At 44.8% G+C, this 25,441-nt stretch overlaps 1 protein-coding gene across 1 annotated transcript; it reads left to right on the forward strand.

Moving 5' to 3' along the window:
- The first annotated feature begins 68 nt into the window (after positions 1-68).
- On the forward strand, positions 69-22,887 carry GTF3C2 (general transcription factor IIIC subunit 2). The gene is made up of 19 exons (XM_049652381.1): positions 69-164; positions 9,004-9,274; positions 9,438-9,759; positions 10,348-10,633; positions 13,286-13,380; positions 13,794-13,871; positions 13,993-14,091; positions 15,174-15,401; positions 15,570-15,681; positions 15,882-15,990; positions 17,081-17,106; positions 17,290-17,419; positions 19,559-19,703; positions 19,809-19,970; positions 20,172-20,259; positions 20,510-20,638; positions 21,139-21,288; positions 21,439-21,546; positions 21,842-22,887. The coding sequence occupies exons 2-19, from the start codon at positions 9,028-9,030 to the stop codon at positions 22,058-22,060; spliced, it is 2,733 nt and encodes a 910-aa protein (XP_049508338.1). The 5' UTR covers positions 69-164; positions 9,004-9,027; the 3' UTR covers positions 22,061-22,887.
- Positions 22,888-25,441: the final 2,554 nt, after the last annotated feature.

A 25,441-nucleotide genomic window follows, 5' to 3' on the forward strand; every position in this document is an offset into this window, starting at 1 on the left:
GTGTTTACCTTGTGCACTGGCGGCCGGAGGGGCGGAGGCGGGGGGAGGGGGAGGGGAAGGTGGGGGGGGACAATAAAGAGTAGCTACCAGATTTCGTCATAAAACCGCGACCAGACAGGCGGCGCCATCTTCGAACTTGGACTTCCGGAAGGACTTTGGTGAGGGTGAGTGTACCGCAGCGGGGTGTGCGGGGGCCCCACGATTCCTCCTCCTCCTCCTTTTCCCATAGCACTAAGATAATGGGAACCAGCTCCCGGCTCCTCTCTTCCCTCTGCACAGCATCGCGATTTCCAGCCCCCGCGCTGCTGCAGAAACCATCACGCTCCCCACCTCCTTCCCTGTAGTGCAACCGGACATCCCTTATCCCTGCTAGCCATGGCTCTTGCCTTCTTTCTCGACGCGGTGCGGGTAACACGGCATCCTGTGCTCTGGCCGCGTCGTTGCTAACATTGCATTCCTCGGACTCAGCAAACCTACAGTAGTCCTCGGCCTCAGAAAACTCAGGGCTCGCCCCCAGCCCAGGCTAGGGATGGAAGCTGCCTTCACGCCCATGACTGAGGAAGGGCAGACGGTCACCCCTAGAGTGGTAGCGGGTCATTCTCATTTGGCTGTGTCTCATTTTCCTCGATGAGGCTCTTTTAACCCCGGGGTTGTGCCCCGCGCGCTGCAACCCCATTGGCGCAGCCAAGGGCCAGTTATGTTTCCCTCCTAGTCCTTTTATCCCGCAGCAAGTTGCCTGACTGCTGGCGAAGGCAGAGGTGGCGACTTCAGCCCCACCCTAGTAACTCACTTTGTTAGAGAGGTGTAGTGTTTGGCGAAGCCTCTTCGCCCTAGTGGCATATCGTTACACACACTTCAGCCATTCCTGTGCCTTGGTTACTTTTTGCCATCCCTTCTTATCAAATGTATTGTTTTCTTAGTAGTTTTTAAAAATTGGCTTATTTTTAAAATTTAAGTGCTTTAGTCTGAATCTAAGCAAGAAAGATGAAACCATGGGTTTCATGGACTAGAGTTTTTTATACAAGTTAAAAACACAATCAAAATAAAACTCATTTTTGTATCATTTAAAATAATCTTGCATATACCACCAGCTGTACCATAGGAACACTTTGGTATTAGACCAAACAGTGTGTTTAAAGTAATTCTATAGTTGAGGAACTGTGTTAACTAATCATTTTCCTTGATTAGGGAAATCCTGGAAGCCTTGAAGCAGCATTCCAAACAAGTTGAGGTGCAAATGTAAACTTTTATAAACTCTAGCAAAATTTATTAAACATCCCTTACTTTACTTATGTCTAGAATTTGTATTATAAAATCATAAATGGAAATTAACCACCATACCCTGCTGCTGCCTTCTAGAGAAATGAATTCTTGAAGGGATTTTTGCACCTTGAGAAGGTGGTCATTCAATCAACAAAGTTTAATTATTGCACTTACCATGTACCAGGTTCTGGATTCAGTAGTGAATCAGGCAAGATCCTTATGAAACTTTCAGGGAAGATACATATGGAGTAAGTGAATACCCATACTTCTTATTATCGTAAGAAAATACCACACGGACTAAAGAGCTACATTTAAGATTCAAAACTAGAAAAAGTATTAGAAGAACATAAAATAGGGTATGTTTATATCAGTGGGGTAGGAGATGCCTTTTTAAGACACAAACAAGTCATAAAGGAAAAGTCGTAAAGGAAAAAAATTAACTCAGTAAATATAATTTCAGTTTGGCAAGAAACGTTATAAACAAAGGTTTTTAAAAAAATATTTTATGGGGCACCTGGGTGGCTCAGTTGGTTAAGCGTCCGACTTCGCCCCAGGTCATAATTTAAGGGTTCGTGGGTTTGAGCCCACGTCGGGCTCTGTGCTGGCAGCTCAGAGCCTGGAACCTGTTTTGGATTCTATGTCTCTCTGTCTCCAACCTGCCACCTCTCGTGCTCTCTCTCTCTCAAAAATAAATAAACATTTTAAAAATATATTTTATTTTTATTTTATTTATTTATTTTTTTTTTTTAATTTTTTTTTCAACGTTTTTTATTTATTTTTGGGACAGAGAGAGACAGAGCATGAACGGGGGAGGGGCAGAGAGAGAGGGAGACACAGAATCGGAAACAGGCTCCAGGCTCCGAGCCATCAGCCCAGAGCCTGACGCGGGGCTCGAACTCACGGACCGCGAGATCGTGACCTGGCTGAAGTCGGACGCTTAACCGACTGCGCCACCCAGGCGCCCCTATTTATTTTATTTTAAGTAGGCTTCACATCCAGTGTGGGGCTTGAACTCACACCCCTGAGATCAAGATTTTCACGCTCCACCAACTGAGCCACCCAGGTGCCCCTAAACGAAGTTTTTTTTAAAAGTAGAGACAAAGTATTTGCAACATAAATAATTCCACAGATCAATAAGGAAAAGATTGCTTTGTACTATAGAAATATGGGCAAATTATAAGTACAGGCAATTCATTAAAAAAAAAAAAATAGATGTCCAATATATAAAAAGAAGTTGCTAACCTCAATCATTATCAGGACAATGCAAATAAATACAATAGGGAAGAATTCTTTCATCCATCAGATTGGCAAGGGTGTGGCAAAATGGGTACTGATATATGGTTAGGGGGATTACAAATTGACTTTTGTTTTGGTGAGCTGTTTGCAGTATCTATTAAATTTTGAAATGTGTATATCCTTTAATTCAGTACAATAATTCCACTTCATATCATTATTCTGGAAAATAATTTCTCATTAACGAAGAGATCTGTACTTAGATATTTATTGCAGTATTGTCTGTAATAGTGTTGTGATTCAGTTGTGCATCAAATGGGGAATATCCGAATGAACTATAATTCTATGGAACACTGGATAGTATCTAAGAAGAATGAGATATGTATTTGTGCACTGATGTGGAAATTCTTTAAGACATACATAGAAGTTCTCTTAACTGGTACCTATTTAACTAGCTCCCTGTGTTAACTGACATTCCCCATTTCCTCTGTAAAGCATACAAACTGATGTTCATGGCACACTGCATACCTGAAGCCTATAGGCTTTTCTCCTATAGGCCTGGTCACTGTTCTCACTGGTGGAGTTGAATGCTTGCCAAGAATCATTGTGATGGTCCTCAACATTTTTTATGTCAGTTAATTTGTCATTATATTTATATAATTGTGATATATGTTTAAATTTTAAAGATTTTGAGTATGAAAGAATTACTGTTTCTATTAAAACTAAGTTGTAATGTGGCAGATAAACAGGTGCTTTATTGTTATTCTTTATATTCTACACATATTTACAAGTATTCTACTTCAACTAAAAGTATTATAAAGACAACTCAGAAAAGAAAGGAAACTAAGTTGATCCCTTGGGAAAGGCAAAAGAGGTACATTTGCAAAGAAACAAAGAAGCGTATGGGTGTGGGTGAGACAACTCTAAAAGACTGAGGAAATTTTGTAAAGATCTGAAACTTTATTGCACTTGAATTGCTTCTCAAGAAAAGACAATGTTTCAAGAAAGGAGTGATCAGTAGCATCAGTGCTGCTAAGAGATCAAGTTAAAGGAAACAGAAGTGTCCACTGAATTAGTTGACACAGCAGTTATTGGAGGCTTTAGCTTCAGTGATGAGTTGGAAGGCAAAATCCTAGTCAGAATGAAGCAGGGTAATTAAAACATCACGTGCAGAGAACTCTTGAAAAGTTTGTGAGAGGGAGGAGGAATATGGGTTAAAGGGTAGTTGTATGTGTGTTAAGATGAGAATTATTTGACATTACTTTTTTTAATGTTTATTTTTGAGAGCGAGAGTTCACATGGGCAAGTGGGGTAGGGACAGAGAGAGAGGGAGACTCAGAATCGGAAACAGTCTCCAGGCTCTGAGCTGTCAGCACAGAGCCCAATGTGGGGCTCAAACTCACGAACTGTGAGATCAGGACCTGAGCCAAAGTCAGACACTTAACTAACTGAGCCATCCAGGCATCCCAGTAATTACAGACATTTAAATGCAGTTGGGGAGGCACCTGGCTGTTTCAGTGGGGCATGCGACTCTTGTTTTCAGGGTTGTGAGTTTGAGCCCCATGTTGGGTGTAGAGATTACTTAAAAATAAAATCTTTATAAATAAATGAAGGAAGGAAGCAACCAATTGGACAATAGCCAATGGAAAGGAAAAGGATAAACAATTCCAGTGTCCCTAGGAGGTAGGGTGATGGAACTAGAACACAGGTGGAAGGTTGGGCTTAGAAAGTAGATAAAGGGTTCAGATGGAGAGAGTAGGCTTCTTGACCAGACATTGAAGTATTTCCCACATAGTGACTTTCTGGGTTTTGTTTTGGGAATCAGAGGCAAAATACCTGCTGAGAACCAGGGCATCAGATATTGGGGGAGAGGTAATGTGGGGGCTGACTAGAGAGAATGTGTAAGTGGTAGCACTCGGCACCTTAGATGCACACATGGAAAAGAAGGATGGTTGGTTCATCCAGGGCTTAAATTTTGCCAATTTTGCAGAGCAAAAAGATAAGAAAGGAACTTCACAATATCAACAAGAATCTGATTCAAATAAAGGAATCTAAGCTAGATAGGATGTGGCCAACACAGGGAGAAATTGGAGAGATCAATAGATAGTGACTTGATATGGTTGGAGAATAGATATAGATTGTAGTTGAGCACTCTGGCTGTAAAGATGGGAGGTTGTGATCAGATAGTGGGATGTCTTTGTGATTTTGGAGGTTAAAAGGTTTTGTGTGATGACAAGGTCCAGTGTGTGACAGCAAGTGAGTAGCAATGGTTTAGCTGAATGTTCTGAGCTTCAAGAACAGTTTTTACAAGACAGGGAGAACTCTTGGTCTAGAAGTGGCATTGGAGACGAATTGACAAGACGCTGATCCCACTTTCTACTATGGGGTAGGTGGGACATGAGAGAAGGAAAAACCTCCACTGAGAGCCTGGAAAGCTAGAAATTTCACTTCCTGGATTTTTTTTCCATCCAAAATTTTGAATATGATTTAGGTCTTGCCAATTAAATGTGCTCTTGAAGAACTCGAATTGAACTTCAGTTTAGAGAGGAGAGAGCCAGGCCAGGAGGCAATACATATTATTGGTTCAGATTGTGGCAGTGGTATGATTCTGGATCTGGGAGCCAGAGAAGGGTCTTTCCTGTTCAGTTAGGTCACTTTCTGATCATTGCAGAGGCAATTCATGGAGCCATCAGCTGTGGCAGGAGCTTCGTGATTTGTGGGTGCCTCCTCGTAATCTGAAGGGCTTTGTGAAGACGCAAAGTGCTGGCCCCATCCCAGAGTTTCTGATTCAATAGGTCTGGGATAGGACTGGAAATCTGCACTCTAACAAATTTCCAAGTGATGTTGATGGTGCCTGGACCACCACAATTTAGGTACCACTGGTGTGAACCATGTAATACCCTATAATAAATTCCTTTTAGCTGAACTGGCTAGAGAGGATTCTGTTTTGTGCAGCTGAAGCAGGACCGATAGAGAGGTCAAATAATCATTTTATTCATGTCTTCCTGTCCTTATCTACTTGATCTGTCAATGGTTAAAAGAAGTAGTTCTTGTATTTCCTGAAGATTTTGCTTTGTTTTGATGCTGTCATTTGACGTCTAACAGTTCATGACATTTATCTTTTATATAATTTGAAGTTTTATGACAAAGTATTCCCTCTTTGTCTCGTTTAATACTTTCCCCCTGAACTCAACTCTGCTATTACCAAAACTCCTCTATTTTCTTTGTGCTTACATTTACCCTATATATTTTAATGTATCTTTTGACTTACAGCTCTTTGAGTTCCTTTGTATTAGACATCTTTTTTTGTTAAGTTTATTTATTTATTTTGAGAGAGAGAGAGAGAGAGCAAGTGGGGGAGGGACAGAGAGAAAGGAGAGAGAGAATCCCAAGCAGTCTTCGCACTGTCAGCGCAGACCCCAGTGCGGGTCTGGAACTCACAAACTGCAAGAACATGACCTGAGCTGAAATCAAGAGTTGAATGCTTAACTGACTGAGCCACTCAGGTGGCCCTGTGTTAGACACTCCTTCAAAGCATATAGTTTGGCTTTTTAAAATCAATCCAAATCTTTATTCTTTTTTTTTTTTTAAATGAATGGATTGATTTTTGGTCATTGTTATACGTATCTTTATCTTCTTTGTAGGTTTTTTTTTCTTTTCTTTTTTGTGTTTCTTTTATTTTCAATCTCTTATTGTACAGCCTTTAAAACAATTTTTTTTTCTGGTTTCTGTGGTCTGCTGGGTATTTTGGAAGCAACAGAGTATACTGCCTTTAGTTCCGTTAAATATCTAAATGGTATTAATAGCCCTTTACTTCTCCAGTTACCGATCTTAGCAGCAAAAGCAGGATACTTCTTTGTCTTAGTCTACTACAGTCAGAAAATTCTTATTTTTACATTGCAGGGCCTTTCAAAATTTTAAATTAGAGTCTGTTTTATAGTGGTAGTTACCACAGTTGTTTAAACTCAATGTGTCACTGGGTTAAATGCTTACTGCAATCTTTATACCACAGCTTCTCCATGAGAAAGTTGTTGTGTTGCCTGGGTAGCTCAGTTGGTTAAGCATTTGACTCTTGATTTCGGCTCAGGTCATGATCTCACGGTTGGTGAAATTGAGCCCTGCCTCTAAGCATGGAGCCTGCTTGCGATTCTCTGTCCCTCTCTGCCGTTCTCCCCCACTTGTGTTCTCTCTCTCAAATAAATAAACTTAAATAAAAATTTAAAAACCTTAGAAAGTTCTTTGTATTGATTTGTCTTTCATTGGCTGAAGTAGGTCTTCAAGTTGATTTTTTTAAAACTATAATTCCTAGAGACTTGCATATTGAGAATACCATTCTGTTGCCTTTATGTGAATGATGTCTCAGTTAAGTAAAGAATTCTCTTGACCCTCTTTGTGTTTCTTGATCTGCTGGCATCAAATGTTTCCGAGAACTCTGAGGCTGACCTGATGTTTACTTTTCTCTTTGTGGGAGAAATTTAGTATCTTCACTCAAGTATTTCTTGGTCTTGATGATTCTTTATTGACTTTTACTTGCCTTTTACACCTTAAGCTCTTCTGATTGATAGACCAGGGTCTTCATTTATTTCAGGAAAGTATTCTATTTTTTTATTTCAGGAAATTTTCTTCTGTTAAGTGGTTTTTTTCCCTTTTCTTTTCTTTTATTTTCTTTCTTTCTTTTTTTAATACTTCTGTTCGCCTTTCCTTCTCTCTTGTTTAGGAACATCAGTTATTCATGTGTTGACTCCCTCCATCCTCTTTTTCATCTATATCATCTCACTAATCACTTTTATCTCTTTATAGCAGTACAGTTTTCAACATTTTGCTTCTCCCCTGGTTTTCATTTCATTCCATGATGATCTTATCCATTTTACTCAGTTTCTTTCCTTATGACTGCTCAGTCTCCACCTCCCCATTGTCTTCTTTTATCTCTTCTTGGATCCACAGTATCTTTTTTTTTTTTTTTAAGTATTATACAGACATTTTTTGTTGCAAATTTTCTTCTGTTTTCTGGAGGCTTTCTTTGAAAGGATACTTTCCATCTTTTTTCATTTGTTTGTGTCCTTTTGATTCTTTCCGTAGTATCTATGCATAGATTTCGGGGGATCCTTTTTATTACTAACTTTGAATGGAGTAGTTCTCTCAGGGCTTGCTATTTACTAAAGAACAGGGTAGATGGATACTCATTGACCTCTATTTATGTTGGCGATATAACACTATGTCTTTAGCACAGTGTTCCTTAGCACCTGAGTTAGAGGATTGGCTATTTCTAATATATTTCTAATATGTTTAGACTGTAGCTTCTTTAAGAGAGACAATTGGGAAGTTTAATTTGTATATTTCCTATGGTCTTTGTATTAACACACTTTTCAGCTGAGGCCAATGAATTATTTATTCTTAAGGCATGTACAGACCTATGGGGGGGTTCCTCCTGGGATTTGAGGTATTTCTCCCTTTTTGTCATAAAAAGGTATGTTATTCTAACCAAAAACTGGGCCCTTGCAGAGTTCTGTGTTGCTCAGCTTTTTGGTTTGGTGGTCAATGCTTTGTTTATCTCTGTCAGTTTACTTTGGTCCATGGTGACACAATTGATTTTCTGAGTTTGAAAAAAATGAAGATTTGTGACAATTATTTAGTTCATTCTTTTTTTTTTTTTTTTTTAAGATTTTATTCTTAAGTAATCTCTACACCCAACATAGGGCTCAAACTCACAACCCCTGAGAGCAAGAGTCACATGCTCTTACCTACTGAGCCAGCCAGGAGCACCTTTAGCCCATTCTTCAATGTGGGAAAGGTCTCTTAATATAGTAGGATGTTCCTTAATTGTCTCATAGCTATCCGCCTCCCCTATTCAGGTGAAAGATTGATGGCAGGCCACTAGATAACTCTTACGTATAAAATAAATTTGTTCCTTAACTGGTATTCACAAACATGGATTAGCTCTGGGCATCCTCCTTCAATGCGGTCTAAATTTTATGTATTTGGCAACTATTCTTTATAGTCTGTTTTAGGAAGTTGTGGCCCTTCCCTGGATTCATAACAGGTGATTTCTTTCTTTCTTTCTTTCTTTCTTTTTTTCTTTCAATTTTTTGAGGGGAAAGGGGTGATTTATTTCATTGGGCTTTAGGGAAAGGAGTTGGATATGTTCATTCACTGCATTATCCTTACAAGAAAATGTAAGAGCTTTAAATTGGCTAAGCAATATAGTGCTTGGCGCATAGTAAGCATTTAATAAATAAATGGTAACTTTCTTATTATCCGTTCATTGCCAGGTCCACTAGTGTGTAGGTTCCATGAGAGCAGGGCCCTTAGCTGTCTTGCTTATTGTCATACTCCCAATTCCTAGAATAGTGCCTAACACAGAAGATGTTTAGTAATTATTGTTAAATAGTTCCCCTGGGGAAGTGGGAGGCGGTGGGTGGGATGGGAAGAGAAAAGACAGGAAAGTAGAAAAATCTGAGCCAGTGCAAATAGCTTTTGCCTTCTCCTCACGTATATGTCTCTGTGCAGGGACAGCCATTTTAGGGGGTGCTGATGGATACCTGCGGGGTCGGCTGTGTTGCCCTGGGGGAGGCCGGCCCCGTGAGGAACATGACTGTGGTAGACTCTCCTGGACAAGAGGTGCTAAACCAGTTTGATGTCACGGCCTCTTCAGAAATAACCAGTGCTGAGGCTTCCATAGAGATGTCTTTACCTCCACCTTTGCCTGGATTTGAGGATTCTCTTGATGAGAGCAGGCTCCCTCCAGAACAAGAAAGCTTCTCCAGACTTGAACAGCAAGGTATGTACCTTGTCCTTTAATCTTTTAATCTCCCCATGTTTAGCTTCAGATGACAGAGAGCAGGGTGAGCTCACAGGATCTTACCAACCTGGGTATGGTATAATCTCTGCCAAAGAGATTTGAGCTCTGGTCCCGTCTCACAGACCCATATTCTTCTCTACAGATCTTTCTTCAGAGATGTCAAAGGTCTCAAAACCTAGGGCCTCAAAGCCTGGCCGGAAGAGAGGTGGTAGGACACGGAAAGGCCCCAAAAGGCCCCAACAACCTAATCCTCCGTCAGCCCCTCTGGTTCCTGGTCTCTTAGATCAATCCAGCCCTCTATCTGCCCCCATGCCTAAGAAACGAGGTCGAAGGTCCAAGGCAGAGCTGCTACTGCTGAAGTTGTCCAAAGACCTAGATCAGCCAGAGTCTCCACCTCCAAAGAGGCCCCCTGAGGACTTTGAGACCCCTCCTGGGGAACGACCCCGCCGAAGGGCTGCCCAAGTGTAAGGATTGTGGGGCGCAGCTCGGTGGAGGGGGGGTCGGGGTGAAGGGAATCAGGGTGGGACAGATGTTGGAGAGCTGAGAGGCTGTGGTGAGGCGTCAGGTAAGCAGGGGTAACGTCTGGGTTCTGGGGACTTGAGCCATCTTCTAGCTCTTACCGCAGCAACTTTTACCTGTTGCTAAGTTTGTCTGTCTAGGAGGTTGCTTTTTGTGCCTTGTATCCTGTCACCTTTTTCAGTTTCCTCCAGGTCTTCGTTGCAATTTTACCGCCCAGTATATATCAGTCTCTCTGTGTCCTTCCATTCTTCCCTTGGCTCTTACTGATCTCTGTGGTAGAGTGAAAGTGCTTTTGGACTTAGAGTTGGCAGATCTGGGTTCACATTCCACAAACATGATCTGAGTCTTATCTTGGCCAAGTCCATAACTTCCCTGGATCTCTGGGTCTTTATCAAAGGGGAAGGGAAAATTAATAGCTGCTTTGCAGGGGTCCTTGGGAGGATCCAGTGAGATAAGAATCAGCTAAGTATCTGGAAAAGGGGCTCTCAGTTAAGTGTCTGTGAGTATGGCTCTGACTCTGCTCTGTGCCACAGGGCACTTCTGTACCTTCAGGAACTGGCTGAAGAGCTCTCAACAACCCTGCCTGCTCCAGTGCCCCGTCCCGAGAGCCCCAAAGTGAGCAGCCCTGCCCAACCAAATAAAAGCCAGCCACAGGCAGCCTGTCAAGGTGGAGAAGAAGAGAATAACACTGCACGGGATGAAGACTTTGTTCTCCAGGTTGAGGCTGAAGATGGAAATGAAAGCGAGGCTCCAAGCGAGATCTCATCTGACCCCGAGCCTGCGGTGCCTCGGAGCACCCCACGAGGATCCACTTCCGGGGTAACTGAATGAATAAGAAAGTAGGGAAATAGGAGGATTATTAGGGGGTCTGCAGGGTGCCTAGTAACTGATGGCCAAAATAGGTGAAGGAAGAAAGGGACACCCTCAAAAACAGGTGGGGCGCGGGGGGGCTGCGGGTGTAAGTACAGGAGATTACTCATTCAGATACCGAGCATCTACTCTGCACTAGGAAACACATGTGACTGCAACAGCATTCTGCCTAAGTCCACAGTGTGATAGGTGCTTCACCGGGACTGAACACAGTGCTTTGGGCGTGTAGAGGAAGGTAGTGAACTACTCAGGCTTCCCAGAGAAGTGACGGTTGGGCTAGGTCTTGAGAGGTGAGTGGCAGTTTGCCAGAGGGATTGTTTTTCCCAGAAATTCCCGGGACAGGACACTAGAGCAGGCAGGGCTATTGAGAGCTCTCAGCAAGTTCCCAAGGGTGCAGAAGTGCCCAGCGGGACCTCGGAGGGTCTAGGGGAGAGCGCTGGGATCAAACTCGGGAGGATGGCCGGACGACCACTGGAGGGAGCCAACACAGGTGTTTGTGCGTTTGTTGAATTGTGGTAAAATATACCACATAAAATTTGCCATTTAAAAATGTACGATTGAGTGGTGTTAGCATGTCCTTGGTGTTGTGCAGCCATCACCACCACCCATTTCCCAAACGTTTTCATCATGACACACAGAAACTCTATACAACAAAGGTTTTTAAGTAGAAATATAATTAGTTAGGACAATAGGTCAGTCAGCAGTGGACAATTAGAAGACAGCTTCAGGTATCCAGGTAGTAATAGGGAGCGTCTGAATCAAGCCATGAAGCAAGCGAAGGTGGGGGATGGATGCAAGAGACGTTTGAGACAGTTAACAGCACTTGGCAGTCACAGGAAAGGAAGGAGTAGGAGTTTCTAACTTAGATGGTGCTTTCTTGTGCTGGACTTCAGGACAGAGGAGCAGTGGGGGTGGGGGAGGGGGGTGGGTGAGCAGTGAGGCAATGAGCTCACTTCCTTTTCTTTTGAAATTTATTTTTTTAAGTTTTCAAAATTTATTTTAAGAGAGAGAGAGAGCGAGCGCGAGTTGGGGGAGGGGCAATGAGAGAGGAGAGAGACAGAATCCTAAGCAGGCTCCACACTGCCAGCACAGAGCCCAACATGGGGCTTGAACCCATGAACTGTGAGATCATGACCTGAGCCAAAACCAAAAGTCAGATGCCCAACCAACTGAGCCACCCAGGCATCCCTTAATTTTTAAATTTTATTTAAATCCAAGTTAGTTAACATATAGTATAATAATGATTTCAGGAGTGGAATTGTGATTCATATTTACATATAACCCCCCATGATGAACTCACTTTCTGACATGTTGAATTGGCCTGTGGGCCATGGGCCATCCTACTAGAGATGTCTGGTAGCCAGTCATGTATGTGGGATCAGTGCCTGCCTTGTCTCAAGTGCAACATTTAAGGGAGTCCCAAACCCTCAGTAATCAAGAAAAGTATTTTGATGCAACATTTTAAAAAATAAAAATTGAGGGGTGCCTGGGTGGCTCAGTCGGTTAAGCGTTCCAACTTCAGCTCAGGTCATGATCTCACAGTCTGTGAGTTCAAGCCCCGCGTCGGGCTCTGTGCTGACAACTCAGACCCTGGAGCCTGCTTCGGATTCTGTGTTTCCCTCTCTCTCTCCCCCTCCCCTGCTCATGCTCTGTCTCAAAAATAAATAAGAACATTAAAATAAATTTTTTTTAATAAAAAAAAATAAAAAATAAAAATTGATGCAACAGATTTATGATGAAGAAAAATATCAAGGTTTTAAATAAAGACAGGAACTGTATTACTGATTTTTCCTTTTGCTTTACGCTCTGTAATATGGCTTGGGATCACTGTAAAAGTCTAGAATTTGTAGAGAAGCTGAAACTGAGTAAAGCTTACATTTTCTAAGATATAAACTTGATAATCAGGCATAATGATGGAAGTCAAAGCTATGGGCATGGGGTGAGATTACCTGGAGTGTGTGCAGGGAGGGTTGAGGAGGAGACAGAGGGACTCGGGGAAATACCATCATCAACTAAACCTGTCAGAGGAGGGAGAGCCTGCAGAGGAATATTAGAGAGGCAGGAAGGAACAAGGAGACACTATCCCATAGGGCAGGAGTTTGAGGAAGCGAATGTGAGTCCTCTGAACCAAATGCCATGGAGACGCTGAGGAAGGTGAACAGAAAATACGTAACAGGTTCCAGGAACCTGGGTGGCTCAGTTGGTTGAATGTCCTAATTCTTGATTTCGGCTCCAGTCACGATCTCACGGTTTGTGGGGTTGGGCTCCGCGCTGATAGCACAGAGCCTGCTTGGGATTTTCTCTCTCTCCCTCTCTCTGTGCCCCTCCCTCGTGTACACTGGTGCATGCTGTCTCTCCCCCCCCCCCCCCCCCAAAATAAATAAACTTCAAAAAAATAAATAAGAAAATACATAACAGGTTTTGCAGAAGGTGAAGTCCTAGTAATGGTGGAAACATCAATCTTTTAAGACACTGACAGGTCAGAGGCTAGAGAGGAGGTAGTACCAAGAAAAGTAAAAGCTGGGAAAGCTGTCTTCCGGGGACTTTCTCCAGTCTGTAAAGTTCTCTCGCTTATGTTTTTTTTTTCCATTTGATCCTCAGAAACAGAAGCCACACTGCCGGGGAATGGCTCCCAATGGCTTACCAAATCACATCATGGCTCCAGTTTGGAAGTGCCTCCATCTCACCAAGGACCTGTGAGGCTTGAGGAGGGGGCTGGGGATGCGGGGGTGGTGTTGGCGTGCAGAGGACCTTCTAGAAGTGGGGCCATGGGAAAGAGGGAAGGCACTCACAGGGCAGGACACTGAAGACATTCATAACTAAAAGGTACCGCTCTAAAGGCAAGAGCTCCAGAGCCGTGCTGTCTGACATAAGCCACTAGCTGTGTGTGTGGCCATTTAAATGTAATTTCAAATTAATTAAAATGAAATGAAAAGTCTAGTTTCACAGCTGCACTAGCCACATTTCAATAGCCACTTACAGCTAGCGGCTAATGTATCCGTTGGACAGCACACATAATAGATCCCTCCCATCACTGCACACAGGTTACTGGACAGAGCTGCCCAAGAATTTCTCTCCTCCTTCACTAACGCTGCTTCTGTCCCTCCAGCCGAGAACAGAAGCACTCGTACTGGGAGTTTGCAGAGTGGATTCCGTTAGCCTGGAAGTGGCACTTGTTGTCTGAACTGTAAGTTAGACATTCTGAAGCCGAGGAGGGGGTGACACTCCTGGGATCAGAAGAGGGACAGGAAATCCTGGGGTGGGTGAAAGTCTTCCACATTCATGCTCTTTCCTTTGCCTGCCCCCAGTGAGGCGGCGCCCTACCTGCCCCAGCAGGAGAAGTCTCCACTGTTCTCTGTACAGCGTGAAGGACTTCCTGAAGATGGCACACTCTACCGAATAAACAGGTGAAGATTGCATCTCTTTCTGGTTCTAGGAGATAGAAACAGGACAAATGAATGTTGAAAGGGATGACATATTGGCCCTCTTCTTCCCCTGATGCTGTTCCAGTTGGTCTCAGGGTGGGAGGCCTTGCTAGACCTGGTCAACCCAGGTAGTTTGCAGTGCTCATCACTGCTGGCCAGACTGAGGGCAGCTACGGAGATGGAAGGTCAAACCCGTTTACAAGGTCACATCTACTCAGATAGACCTGGGCACACTGGCCCTGGAGAGCCCTGTGGTAAACCAGAATGCACAGCCTGTCATCTTTGAAGGTGAACTAGAGCTAGACAAGCTTTGGAAGGAAAGGAGGAAGATACAGATGGTGGCTAAGGACTATTGTCACCTGTAGAATGTTCTTGATATTCTGGCCCTTGCTTAAGCTAGTTCATACCAGCTCCAGGTGGAGCTCCCATTCTGTCCTCATTACCTTTTTTTTTTTTTTTTTTTAAAGGCTTAATTTTTTGGAGCAGTTTTAGGTTCAAAATTGAGAGGAAGGTGCAGAGATCTCCCATATACTCCCCTGCCCCCATACATGCACAGCTGCCCCATTATCAACATCCCCCACCAGAGGGTACATTTGTTACGATGAATGAGCCTACATTGACACATCATCACTCAAAGTCCATAGTGTACGTCAGGGTTCACTCTTGGTGTTGTACATTCTTTGGGTTTGGACAAATGTATAATGACATGTCTCTGTCATGATGGGATCATACAGAGTAGTTTTGCTGCCCTAAAAATCCTATGTGTTCTAGCTACTCATCCTCCCCTCTAATCCCTGGCTATCACTGATCTTTTGACTGTATAGTTTTGCCTTTTCCAAAATGCTACATAGTTGGGTTCATACAGCATGTAGCCTTTTTCAGGTGGGTTTCTTTCACTTAAACGTGCATTTAAGGTTCCTCCATGCCTTTTCATTGTTTGATAGCTCATTTATTTTTAGTGCCATGTAATATTCCATTGTTTGGATGCTTATCCATTCACCTAGTGAAGTCCTTATTACCTTTTATTCATTCCTTTCTTCATCCCATCTTTGACTTTTCTCTAGATTTAGCTCGATCACAGCACACCCAGAGCGCTGGGATGTGTCCTTCTTCACAGGGGGACCCCTCTGGGCTCTGGATTGGTGCCCAGTGCCAGAGGGGGCATCAGCTTCGCAGTATGTGGCCCTCTTCTCCAGCCCTGACATGAATGAGACACACGCACTGAGCCAGCTTCATTCGGGTCCCGGGCTGCTCCAACTCTGGGGCCTCGGGACCTTGCAGCAAGAAAGCTGGTGAGGTGGGGCTGGAATGCTGCTGTGGGAGGGTGGTTGAGGAGAAGGATGGGGCTGGGCAGGGGTGCTGGGGCGCTTGGATTGGGTGGAGATGGGGCAGAGCACAGGCTCTGGCAGCCCTAGGCCCCTTCTCCCTACCCATTCTCCCCATATGCTTTCTCTCCTCAGTCCTGGCAACAGGGCCCACTTTGTCTACGGGATTGCTTGTGACCATGGCTGCATCTGGGACCTCAAGTTCTGCCCCAGTGGAGCATGGGAACTTCCAGGCACCCCTCGGAAGGTACCTCCCTGTTGGTTGTGGTATGCTCTAGGACTCAGAGTCAGAGCAGAGAGGCCCTGCGAGTTCTCAGAGGAGACAGAGAGCGGTGGATGGAGTTTTCCCGGCAACCCCATATCGTTTCCAGGGGCCAAAACCTCAAAAGTTTTCTGAGAGGCTCTGAAGTCAGCAAGCCTCAGCACAGATCTGGTCTCCCCCTCTAGGCTCCTCTTCTGCCCCGATTGGGCCTCTTGGCTCTTGCCTGCTCAGATGGGAAGGTGCTGCTGTTCAGTCTGCCCCATCCAGAGGCTCTGCTGGCTCAACAGCCCCCAGGTGAGTAGTGCAGCAGGCGAGGGGGTGGTGCTGCTGCAGCAGGGTCTGTCCATCTCCCCTGAAGCCCCTCCTGGCCCAGCCTCTAGGACCAAGCCTTACTCGGCATCCTACCCACTCTGACTTCACACCTTTTGTTCTCCACCTGTCTCTTTAGCGGTCTGCAAAAGGGGTACTCTCTCCTGCAGTCTTCTCACTGGGCTCTTTGAGCATACCCCCTTTCTCCCCCTTGCCTGCTGTGTGCTCTCAGGCCCTCCCCTCCTGCTGCCACAGCTTATGTGCTGAGCGTGATCTCCCCTGATCGCCTCTGCCACACTCTTCTCCTTCCCTCAGTCCCATACTCACCTCTCCTTTCTTCACATGTTTATGTGTGCCTCTCCGTGTACACATAAACACCCTCTCTTCATTGGGAAGAGGGGGAGAGAATATAGAGCTGAAGATGAGCAAGAAGAGGAAGGGGTTAGGGAAAGACATCTCCTATTTGTCAAACTTGATTTTCAACTGTCCCGAGTATTTAAAGAAGAGGGCACCCAGTTTTGAGCCCCGAGAAATGCCATACTTGGTGGTTTGGTGGAGGAGGGGGCTGAGGAGGGAATAGGCAGTGAGGAAGTGAAGACAGATGCGTAGACGATTCTTTCAAGTAGGTTGGCCGTGAAGAGGAACACATAGATGAGGGTGGTGGCTGGAGGTGAATAAGGGGTAAAGGAAAGGTTTTGTTTGTGTGTTTGTTTTATTGAGTTAGGAGACTATGGTGCATGTTTACGTATGCATATGAGAATGATCCATTAGGGAGAGAAAGCAGATCGCTCAGGAGAAACGAAAGATAACCAGATGAGCAAAGTTCTGGAAAAGGTGAGAGAGTAGGGAGAGAGCAGAGTGGAGCAATTAGTCATTCTGATAGGAGGAAGGACACGCTCACTATAAGGGGGTGGGGGAAGGGGATGGGGCCAGGTAGAGGTAGATTCATCAATGTGCTGGTGGAGAGATGAGCATAAGGGAAGGTCATCATCAGATTAGGGGTGCTGATGTAAGAGCAAGGCAGATCAGGACTTCAGTCCTCTGTTCTCAGAGCATCGCTCTTCTTCCCTCACAGATGCAGTGAAGCCTGCCATCTATAAGGTGAGTGAGGAATCTGCTACCTTAGCCAAGGCTCCATCTTCTCGAGCCTCCCTTACTGATTCCACAGTGAGTCTCCTTCTGCCACTGAAAAACCCCCATCCTGCTGGATTAAACACTGATTTGAGCCTTTGTGGCAAATGGTAGGTATTCCTAACCCTAGGCCCGGCTCTTCTGTCTCTGCAGGTACAATGTGTGGCGACCCTTCAGGTGGGGTCTATGCAAGCTTCGGACCCCTCTGAGTGTGGTCAGTGCCTTAGCCTGGCCTGGATGCCCACCCGGCCCCACCACCACCTGGCTGCTGGCTACTATAATGGTAACAAAACAAAACAAAACAAAACATAAGGGGATGTTGCTATTTAAAGTTTATATATGCTTATTGTTTTTTGGTTGTTTCTTTTTTGGTTCAGTGTTGGGCATTATGTTCAAGCAATGTAAAAAAAATACAAAGAAGGAAGAAGAAAGTCAATAGAAATCTTTTCAAAAAACCATAATTAAGAGTCGGTGAACATCATTTCATGGAGTTCTGTATGCGTATATAAAGATAAAAAGATCAGATGGCGAGAGAAAGAATTCTATGACCGTGGGATCATTCTATGTATTTTAAAAATATTTTTTAATGTTTTTTATATTTGAGAGACAAAGAAAGAGAGCACAAGTGGCAGACGGGCAGAGAGAGGGAGACAGGATCTGAAATGGACTCCATGCTGACAGCAGAGATCCCAGTGTGGGTCTTGAGCTCATGAACCATGAGATAATGACCTGAGCTGAAGCCGGACGCTTAACCGACTGAGCCACCCAGGCGCCCCCTACATAAGCTGTTTTAAAGATTTTGTTTTTAAGTAATCTCCACACCCAGCGTGGGGCTCAGACTCACAACCCTGAGAGCAAGAGTCGCACACTTTACCCCCTGAGCCAGCCAGGCGCCCCTTTATAAGCTATTTTAAATGAAAATGTATGAAATTTAATTACACTTTAATTTTATAAAAGAAAAAGACTGGAAACTGAAAGATGGGCTAAGCTTCCCATAAATGTTCCTTCACCACAGAGACATCCATTCCTTCGGATCTTCTTGAGGTTAAAAAGAGGGGGAAAGAATGATAAAGAGCAGTCCAGTAGTTGGAGTTATCAGGTGACAATTTCATGGTCAGACCTCATCAGTAGCCTCAGCCTACAGAGGTCAGGAAATTAGCACTCTCACGCTTCTTGCTGGCCCTCTCAGTCTTCTCAGTGTTTCTTTTGGTACTGTGATTTTTCATCATTTGCATGCTGTCATTGTTGATGCTGTTTTGCTGTCTTGATTCCCAGTTATTTAACCTTAATTCTGTATTGAAATGATCATGTGTGTCCACCGTCCATTCACCTCAGGCTGCCGTTGTTGCCAAATTACTGATACGGCTCAGCTGGAGTTCACGGCCAATGAGCTTTTTCTTTTTTTTAAAATTTTTTTTTTTTAACGTTTATTTATTTTTGAGACAGGGAGAGACAGAGCATGAACAGGGGAGGGGCAGAGAGAGAGGGAGACACAGAATCTGAAACAGGCTCCAGGCTCTGAGCTGTCAGCACAGAGCCCGACGCAGGGCTCGAACTCACGGACCGTGAGATCATGACCTGAGCCGAAGCCGGACGCTTAACCGAGCCACCCAGGTGCCCCTGCCAATGAGTTTTTTCAAAAAAGGCTCAGAGGTGCTACGTTTCCTGAGTTTTTAGCTACAAATATTTTCCCCAGCTTTTGTTGATTAAATTCTTACTGTTCCTTAATTTCTTTTCTTTTTATCAGAGTTCTACTTTTGATTACCTCCTCCTCCGCCAGCCCGGTCAGGGGCAGCTTTTTGGGTCAGCAGAGTTCGTTTCTATTTCTTCGTTTGTTTTCTGTTTCTCCACATCTTGTTGCTTTTGGCTCCTTGCCTGTTCTCTTTGTCTTAGAGCAGAGTTGGCAGACATTTCTCTAAAGGTCCAGATAGTGAATATTTTATGTCTTGTGGGCTGTTTGACCATTGTTGGAACTGCTCAACTCTGCCATTGAAAACTGAAGGCAGCCATACATGAGGTAAACGAATGGGTGTGACCATGTTCCAGTCAGACTTTATTTACCAAAGCAGGCAGCAGGCTGTATTTGGCCCAAGGGCTGTAGTTCGTCAACCCTTGTCCTAGAGGGTTTATGCCTTTTAAAAAGCTTTTTGCTTTTATTTAGTAGGGAGTCCAGGCTACTGGTGTATTCAGTCCAGCTTTCAACTGCAAGTGCCACACTAAGCTATTATTTTTTTGTTGATGAGAGTTGGAGCTAAAATATCACGGAGGGAATGTTGCCTAGATCATCATGATCCACATATCCTTTCATAAGGGGGTCACATCTGAGGGTAAAAGGCAAAGGTCCTAGGAACCCAGAGGAAAACATTAGAGCAAAGAAGGGAGAACTTGCCTTTATTATCTACACATTCTATCCCTACCTCAGGCATGGTGGTTTTCTGGAACCTTCCCACCAGCTCACCCCTGCAGCGGATACGGCTCTCTGACGGCTCCTTGAAACTCTACCCTTTCCAGTGTTTCCTAGCCCATGACCAGGCTGTGCGTGCCCTTCAGTGGTGCAAAGCTAACAGGTACGGGACAGGAGAGCTGTGGTGTGGGAGGTGAAGCCTGGGCAGGCTGATGCTCCCAGCCTTGCTCAGATTTGATCTGCTCCCTTTTCTCCCCTCTTTCCACAGTCATTTCCTCGTCTCTGCGGGAAGTGACCGCAAAATCAAATTCTGGGACCTTCGACGACCTTATGAACCCATAAACTCTATCAAGCGCTTCTTGAGTACAGAGCTGGCCTGGCTGCTCCCCTACAATGGTGTCACTGTGGCTCAGGACAACTGCTATGCCTCGTACGGCAGGATACACATAGGGGCTCTGGGACAGGCCCTAAGGGTTGGGGTGCAAAGTGTGCCAGGTTGTTGTGGGGAGAGGGGAGTTCAGAGTTGGGCACTGAAGGAAACACTGAGGTAGTCTGCATTCTGGAAGGAACTGGGGAAGGGAAATTAATCCAATCTTGGAAAAAGGAAAGTGTTTTTTTCTTCCTCTTACAGTTATGGACTCTGTGGAATTCATTATATTGATGCTGGTTACCTTGGTTTCAAGGCCTATTTCACTGCTCCTCGAAAAGGCACTGTCTGGGTGAGCCCCCGTCTTCATTACACAGGAAAACGATTACTTTACTCACCTGCTGGTGGTCAGGAAGAGGCAGTAGTTTTGGATAGAAAAAGAGAGATGTATGGTAACTGTATCATCAGGGATAAGGGTTATGCATAAGCTCATTTGTGTGTGTGTGTGTGCCCACCTCAGACTGTGTGCAGTTGTTACCAGTTCACAGAACTGAAACAATGAGTGAATGAATGAATGAAAGACATCTGTCTCTTCTTATTAGAGTCTTTCAGGATCCGACTGGCTTGGAACAATAGCCGCGGGAGATATATCCGGGGAGCTCATTGCAGCTATATTGCCAGATATGGCACTGAACCCAATAAATGTCAAGCGACCTGTAGAGCGAAGATTCGTACGTATATGAATATTTAATGGCAGCACCATCTGTTGGGTCCTAATCCACGTGATCTCCTAAATTAGAACTATAAATTAACAATAGGGTACAAATTTGTATGAGGTCTCCCAGACCTGAAATTGTCTCTGGAAGTCTTTTTTAATGTTTATTTTTGAGAGGCGGGGGGAGGGGGAGGGAGAGACACAGAATCTGAAGCAGACTCCAATCTCTGAGCTGTCAGCACAGAGCCTGACGCGGGGCTCGAACTCACAAGCCGTGAGTTCATGACCTGAGCTGAAGTCAGATGCTTAACCGACTCAGCCACCCAGGTGCCTGGTCCCTGGAAATCTCAGCACAGAGTTGTACACAATCTTCTCTACCTTAGTGCATCTGAGCATATGTTCAAACATATGACCTTCTTCCATCTTTTAAGTCTCTCCTACCCAAAATCAATTTTCTCTTTTACTTTTATTCCGTCTTCAGTATTATGGAACCTAATGTCAGGGTCTCCTTTCTAGCCTATATATAAAGCAGATCTGATGCCATATCAGGACAGCCCTGAAGGTCGAGACCGTTCTGCTTCATCGGAGGCCCCCAACCCTCCCAAGGCTCGAACTTACGCTGAAACTGTCAGCCATCACTACTTGCTGTTTCAAGACACAGATTTGGTAAATTGAGGCCAAGAGAATGAGTGTGGCATTTGAAAAAGTAGAAAATGTTAGTCCTGGTATAGTAGGGCTTTCTAAGGAGTTGTAGCCCAAAGATGCGAGACTAAGAAGCCCCTGGCTTTCTCTCTCTTGTTGTACTCCCCTCCCCAGGGTTCCTTCCACGATCTGCTCCACAGAGAGCCAATGCTGCGCATGCAGGAAGGAGAGGGGCATTCGCAGCTCTGCCTGGACAGGCTGCAGCTGGAGGCTATCCACAAGGTAAAAGCCTGGTCTCATCTCCACATTTCTTCACTCTCGTTTCCTCCCAACTCTGGACATATGATCAGTGAAATGGGCAATGAACACATAACAGAGACAGCTGAGAAGGGAAAACAGCTCTGGCGACCTCATTCTGCAAAGCATGATAGACATTCCTCATTTCTACCTCTCTCACCCCATCGTGGTCTTATCCTTTCAGATTGTGGCCCTTTTTTTTTTCCTCCTGTTACAGCTACGACTCACCCTAAAGCACCAACTGTGAGCATCTCTCTTTTGTTTTCTGTTCTCTGCACAGGTCCGCTTCAGCCCAAACCTGGATTCCTATGGATGGCTGGTATCTGGGGGACAGTCAGGGCTGGTTCGGATCCATTTTGTCCGTGGACTCACCTCACCGCTGGGCCACCGTATGCAGCTTGAAAGCCGAGCCCACTTCACTGCTATGTTCCAGCCGTCCTCCCCTATCAAAGGGCCCGGCTTCCCTCCAACTAGCCATCGCCTTCTGCCCAGTCCCTAGTCGTGGTCCACACAGGACCTTTGGAATGAAATCTGCCAGGAACAAATGGCCCCCAACCACAGGGCCATAGGAACTGGGGTCTTCCTGGATAGTGACGCTGCCAGACCTGGACCTTTAGACCTGCCTTGCCAGGACTCCTTAGATACCTCTCCTTCCACAGACTCTGTCATCACAGGCCCCTGCGGGCAGGGGGGCTCTCCCTCCACAAACTCTCAAGGCTCCTCCACCTAAAACTATGGCTCATGAGAAACACTCAGGCCTGACCTAGGCTTGGGAGTCAAATTGCTCATATTGAGCATATTGTGAAGTGGGTAAAGCTGAGTAAAGGTACTGGGTGTTTTTGAGACCACACGTGAGTGGGTGTTTGGAGAACTGGAAAGGGTATCTGTATGAAGGCTCCTGTCTGACTATATTCCAGGATCCAGTATTACTGCCTTCTCAACTTCCTCTTCAAAGTAACCAACACACAGGCCCATGAGGGGTGACAGTAATTTATTGGATTGAAGCGGCTTATAGTACTTCTTTAACTGAGGAACACCACAAACGCCCTACCAGTAGAACAGTGGCTCAGATCTTACTTGCTCCCGCTTATGAAATATTCCCAATCACTGGTCGTCTGACCTTACTCGAACACTCCTAGGCAGTCATGTTTTAAAAAAAATCTTCCTTTATATCAAGTCAAAGAGTATACTTCTATACATTTCACCATGATTATTAGGAAATCTAGTCATTCTTCCCTGTGATTGCCCTTTTAAATATTTAAAAATAGCTATCATGTGTTTCCCAAGTCTTTTCTTCTCTAGATTAAATATCTTCAGTTACTTTAACCATTCTTTACACGTCATCATTTTTGGTCCTTCATGATCCTGGCACATCGTTGAGTTATTAAACATGTCTAGCTGCTTTATTTCAGCTCTCCAGATAGGTGTTTAGAACCCAAATACAGTAATGTGTTGTATCTCCTCTTGTTAGAGTCCTCTTGTGGGATGCTGCAGACTCCTAGGGACTGCAGTACCACCTCCTAAGCAGAGAGAGACCCCAGCAATGAGAAATAGGCAAACTACAGTCTTGGAATGTATAGGAGTACAATCAAGTTTGGGGTGGAGGGGAGGGAGGAGTCAGATGACCTCGGAAGATAGAAAGAAGTACACAGCCAGCTCCAACTGAAGGGAGTGGAGATTAGTCTACCACCTACCTGGAACAAAACCCTCTGGCACTGTAGACTGGTTGGCCAAATATCTGAATAGCTTTCTGCCTCTTGGATTTGGGAATTTATCGTATGTCAAGAAGAAGAAAGGAATCAAGCAGTTCCAATTTCCTTCCTGTACAGAAGAGGAAACAAGCTGGAGGCAACCAGACTATTAGCAGCAGAGGGACCGCAACCCATGTCGGTGCAAAGGAGTCCAGTCTTCTACCGTCCCATTGTGATCAGGCTCTGGTAGTGCCACTTTTGTTTTTGAGCTGACAGGGAAATGCCTTCCATTGCAGAGAAGCTTTGTTCATTCTACACAGCAGCCCCTTAACACTGCCTCATGGGATTCCACTTTCAGTGGCAGAAAAGATGGGACCTGGGGACCCTAGCTGTTGAGGCTAGAGGTCAGTGCTGGCAGCCTTGCTCCTGTGGACTCTAGCCTTGGTCTCCACCTCCAAAAGAAAATCAGGAGGTTGCTTTCAGCCCTTGCTGTCTTTCTCCACCATAAACCCTCTTCTCCCCAGGCTGTTCCACTTCAACCTTCCCTCCCAATGTGTACACTTTATACTATCCATGGATGCCTGTGCTTTTCTTTCTTTGTGCCTTTGCTCACACTTCCCTGCTCCAGGAGCATCCTTTTTCATCATCTCCACAAAAACCCTGTTCATCCTTCAAGGTCCCAATGCAAATCTCACCTTTCATCAAGGAGTTTCATAGATTTCTCTAGTAAATATTCTCCCTCCCATGTGTTCTCAAGAGGAAAGGAAGAAAAAAGGATAAACAAGTGTTTATTAAGCACTTGGTCTATTTCAGGTATTTTGCATGTTACCTAATCATATGAGGTAGGTACTGCCCCATTTTACTTGCTATTATTGAGAGTTTAAGCAGTCTGAATAAGGTCAGTTTACTAAGTAGTGATGCTGGGATTTGAATGTAGACAGCCTGACTTCAGAGGACAATTGTTTCCAACCTACCTCATTTGGTGTATTTACCAGTGTAAATTCACTCTAGCACAGTGTTTTGTATATAGGAGCCTTTAGTTAAATATTTGTGACACCCAATTATCTTGCTTCCTCATTGTGTTTCTCCAGTAGCTGTGACAGGATTCTCCCTACCTTAATCATATAGGAATTGAGTAAACGGGCTAGAGCTAGCCAGATAGCCTGAAAGAGTCCCGTATGGCTTCTCCCTGAAGTGTGGGCTCCCTGGATATAGTTAAAGGCTGCCAGCCTGACAAATGTACTGCCAGGGACCTGGTCATAGTTTCCACCACCCTAGAAAGGATGTTTCACTACATTCACAAATTTTTAGAATGTTAGAGCTGGAAAGGGATTAAGAAATCACCAAATCTATTGATTTCCAAACACTTTTAGTTGTGGGCCCCTTTGTTTAAAAATGGCTTTTCCTAGAAATACATTTTAAAAGCTGAGGTAAAGAAGAACCTGTGGTGATATCCCCCAAAACGTCTCCTTATAAACCCCTAAAACTGAAGGGTTTGAAAAACAGTTCAACAGATGAGGAATCTTAAATTCTAGTACTGACCAAGGCTGCAGAGACCACTAGTTATGGAACCAGTAAAGACCTTCTGAGGTTCTGGAATCCTGTGCTTTCCAGGGAGGAGTCCTCTTTACGCAGCATTTCTTTTTCTTTTTCTTTCTTTTTTTTTTTTAATGTTTATTTTTTATTTTTGAGAGAGAGAGTGTAGGTGGGGGAGGGGCAGAGAGAAAGGGGACAGATGATCCGCAGAGAGCTTCGCGCTGACAGCAGAGATCCCCATGCAGGGCTGGAACTCACCAACCACTCACCAACCGTGAGATCACAACCTGACCAGAATGACTAAGCCACCCAGGTGCCCCTGCGCAGCATTTCTAAAGGCCCGTCGTGGACAAAGACTGAACTAGGTGCTAAGAGGATGGCAAATACAAACAAGATGCAGTTTCACCTATTCAGGAGCTCACAATCAAGGCGAGTGAAGAACCCAAGGACAATGAAAAAATAACACAGGCACTTAACTATGTTTCCAAACTGATACCCGAGATTGGGCAAGGCGTCAGCACCTTGGCCAGTTCCGTGGCGCGGGAGCAGTGAGGGTCTACCCAGGTTGAGAAGCCCGGGCCACGGGAGAGGGGTCAGGAGGAGGCAGGGGTCAGGTGGGAAGCATGGCAGGAGGGGCCCTCACCGAGACCGGG

Source organism: Panthera uncia, assembly GCF_023721935.1.
Source record: "Panthera uncia isolate 11264 chromosome A3 unlocalized genomic scaffold, Puncia_PCG_1.0 HiC_scaffold_12, whole genome shotgun sequence".
In the NCBI taxonomy this organism is placed as follows: Eukaryota; Metazoa; Chordata; class Mammalia; order Carnivora; family Felidae; genus Panthera; species Panthera uncia.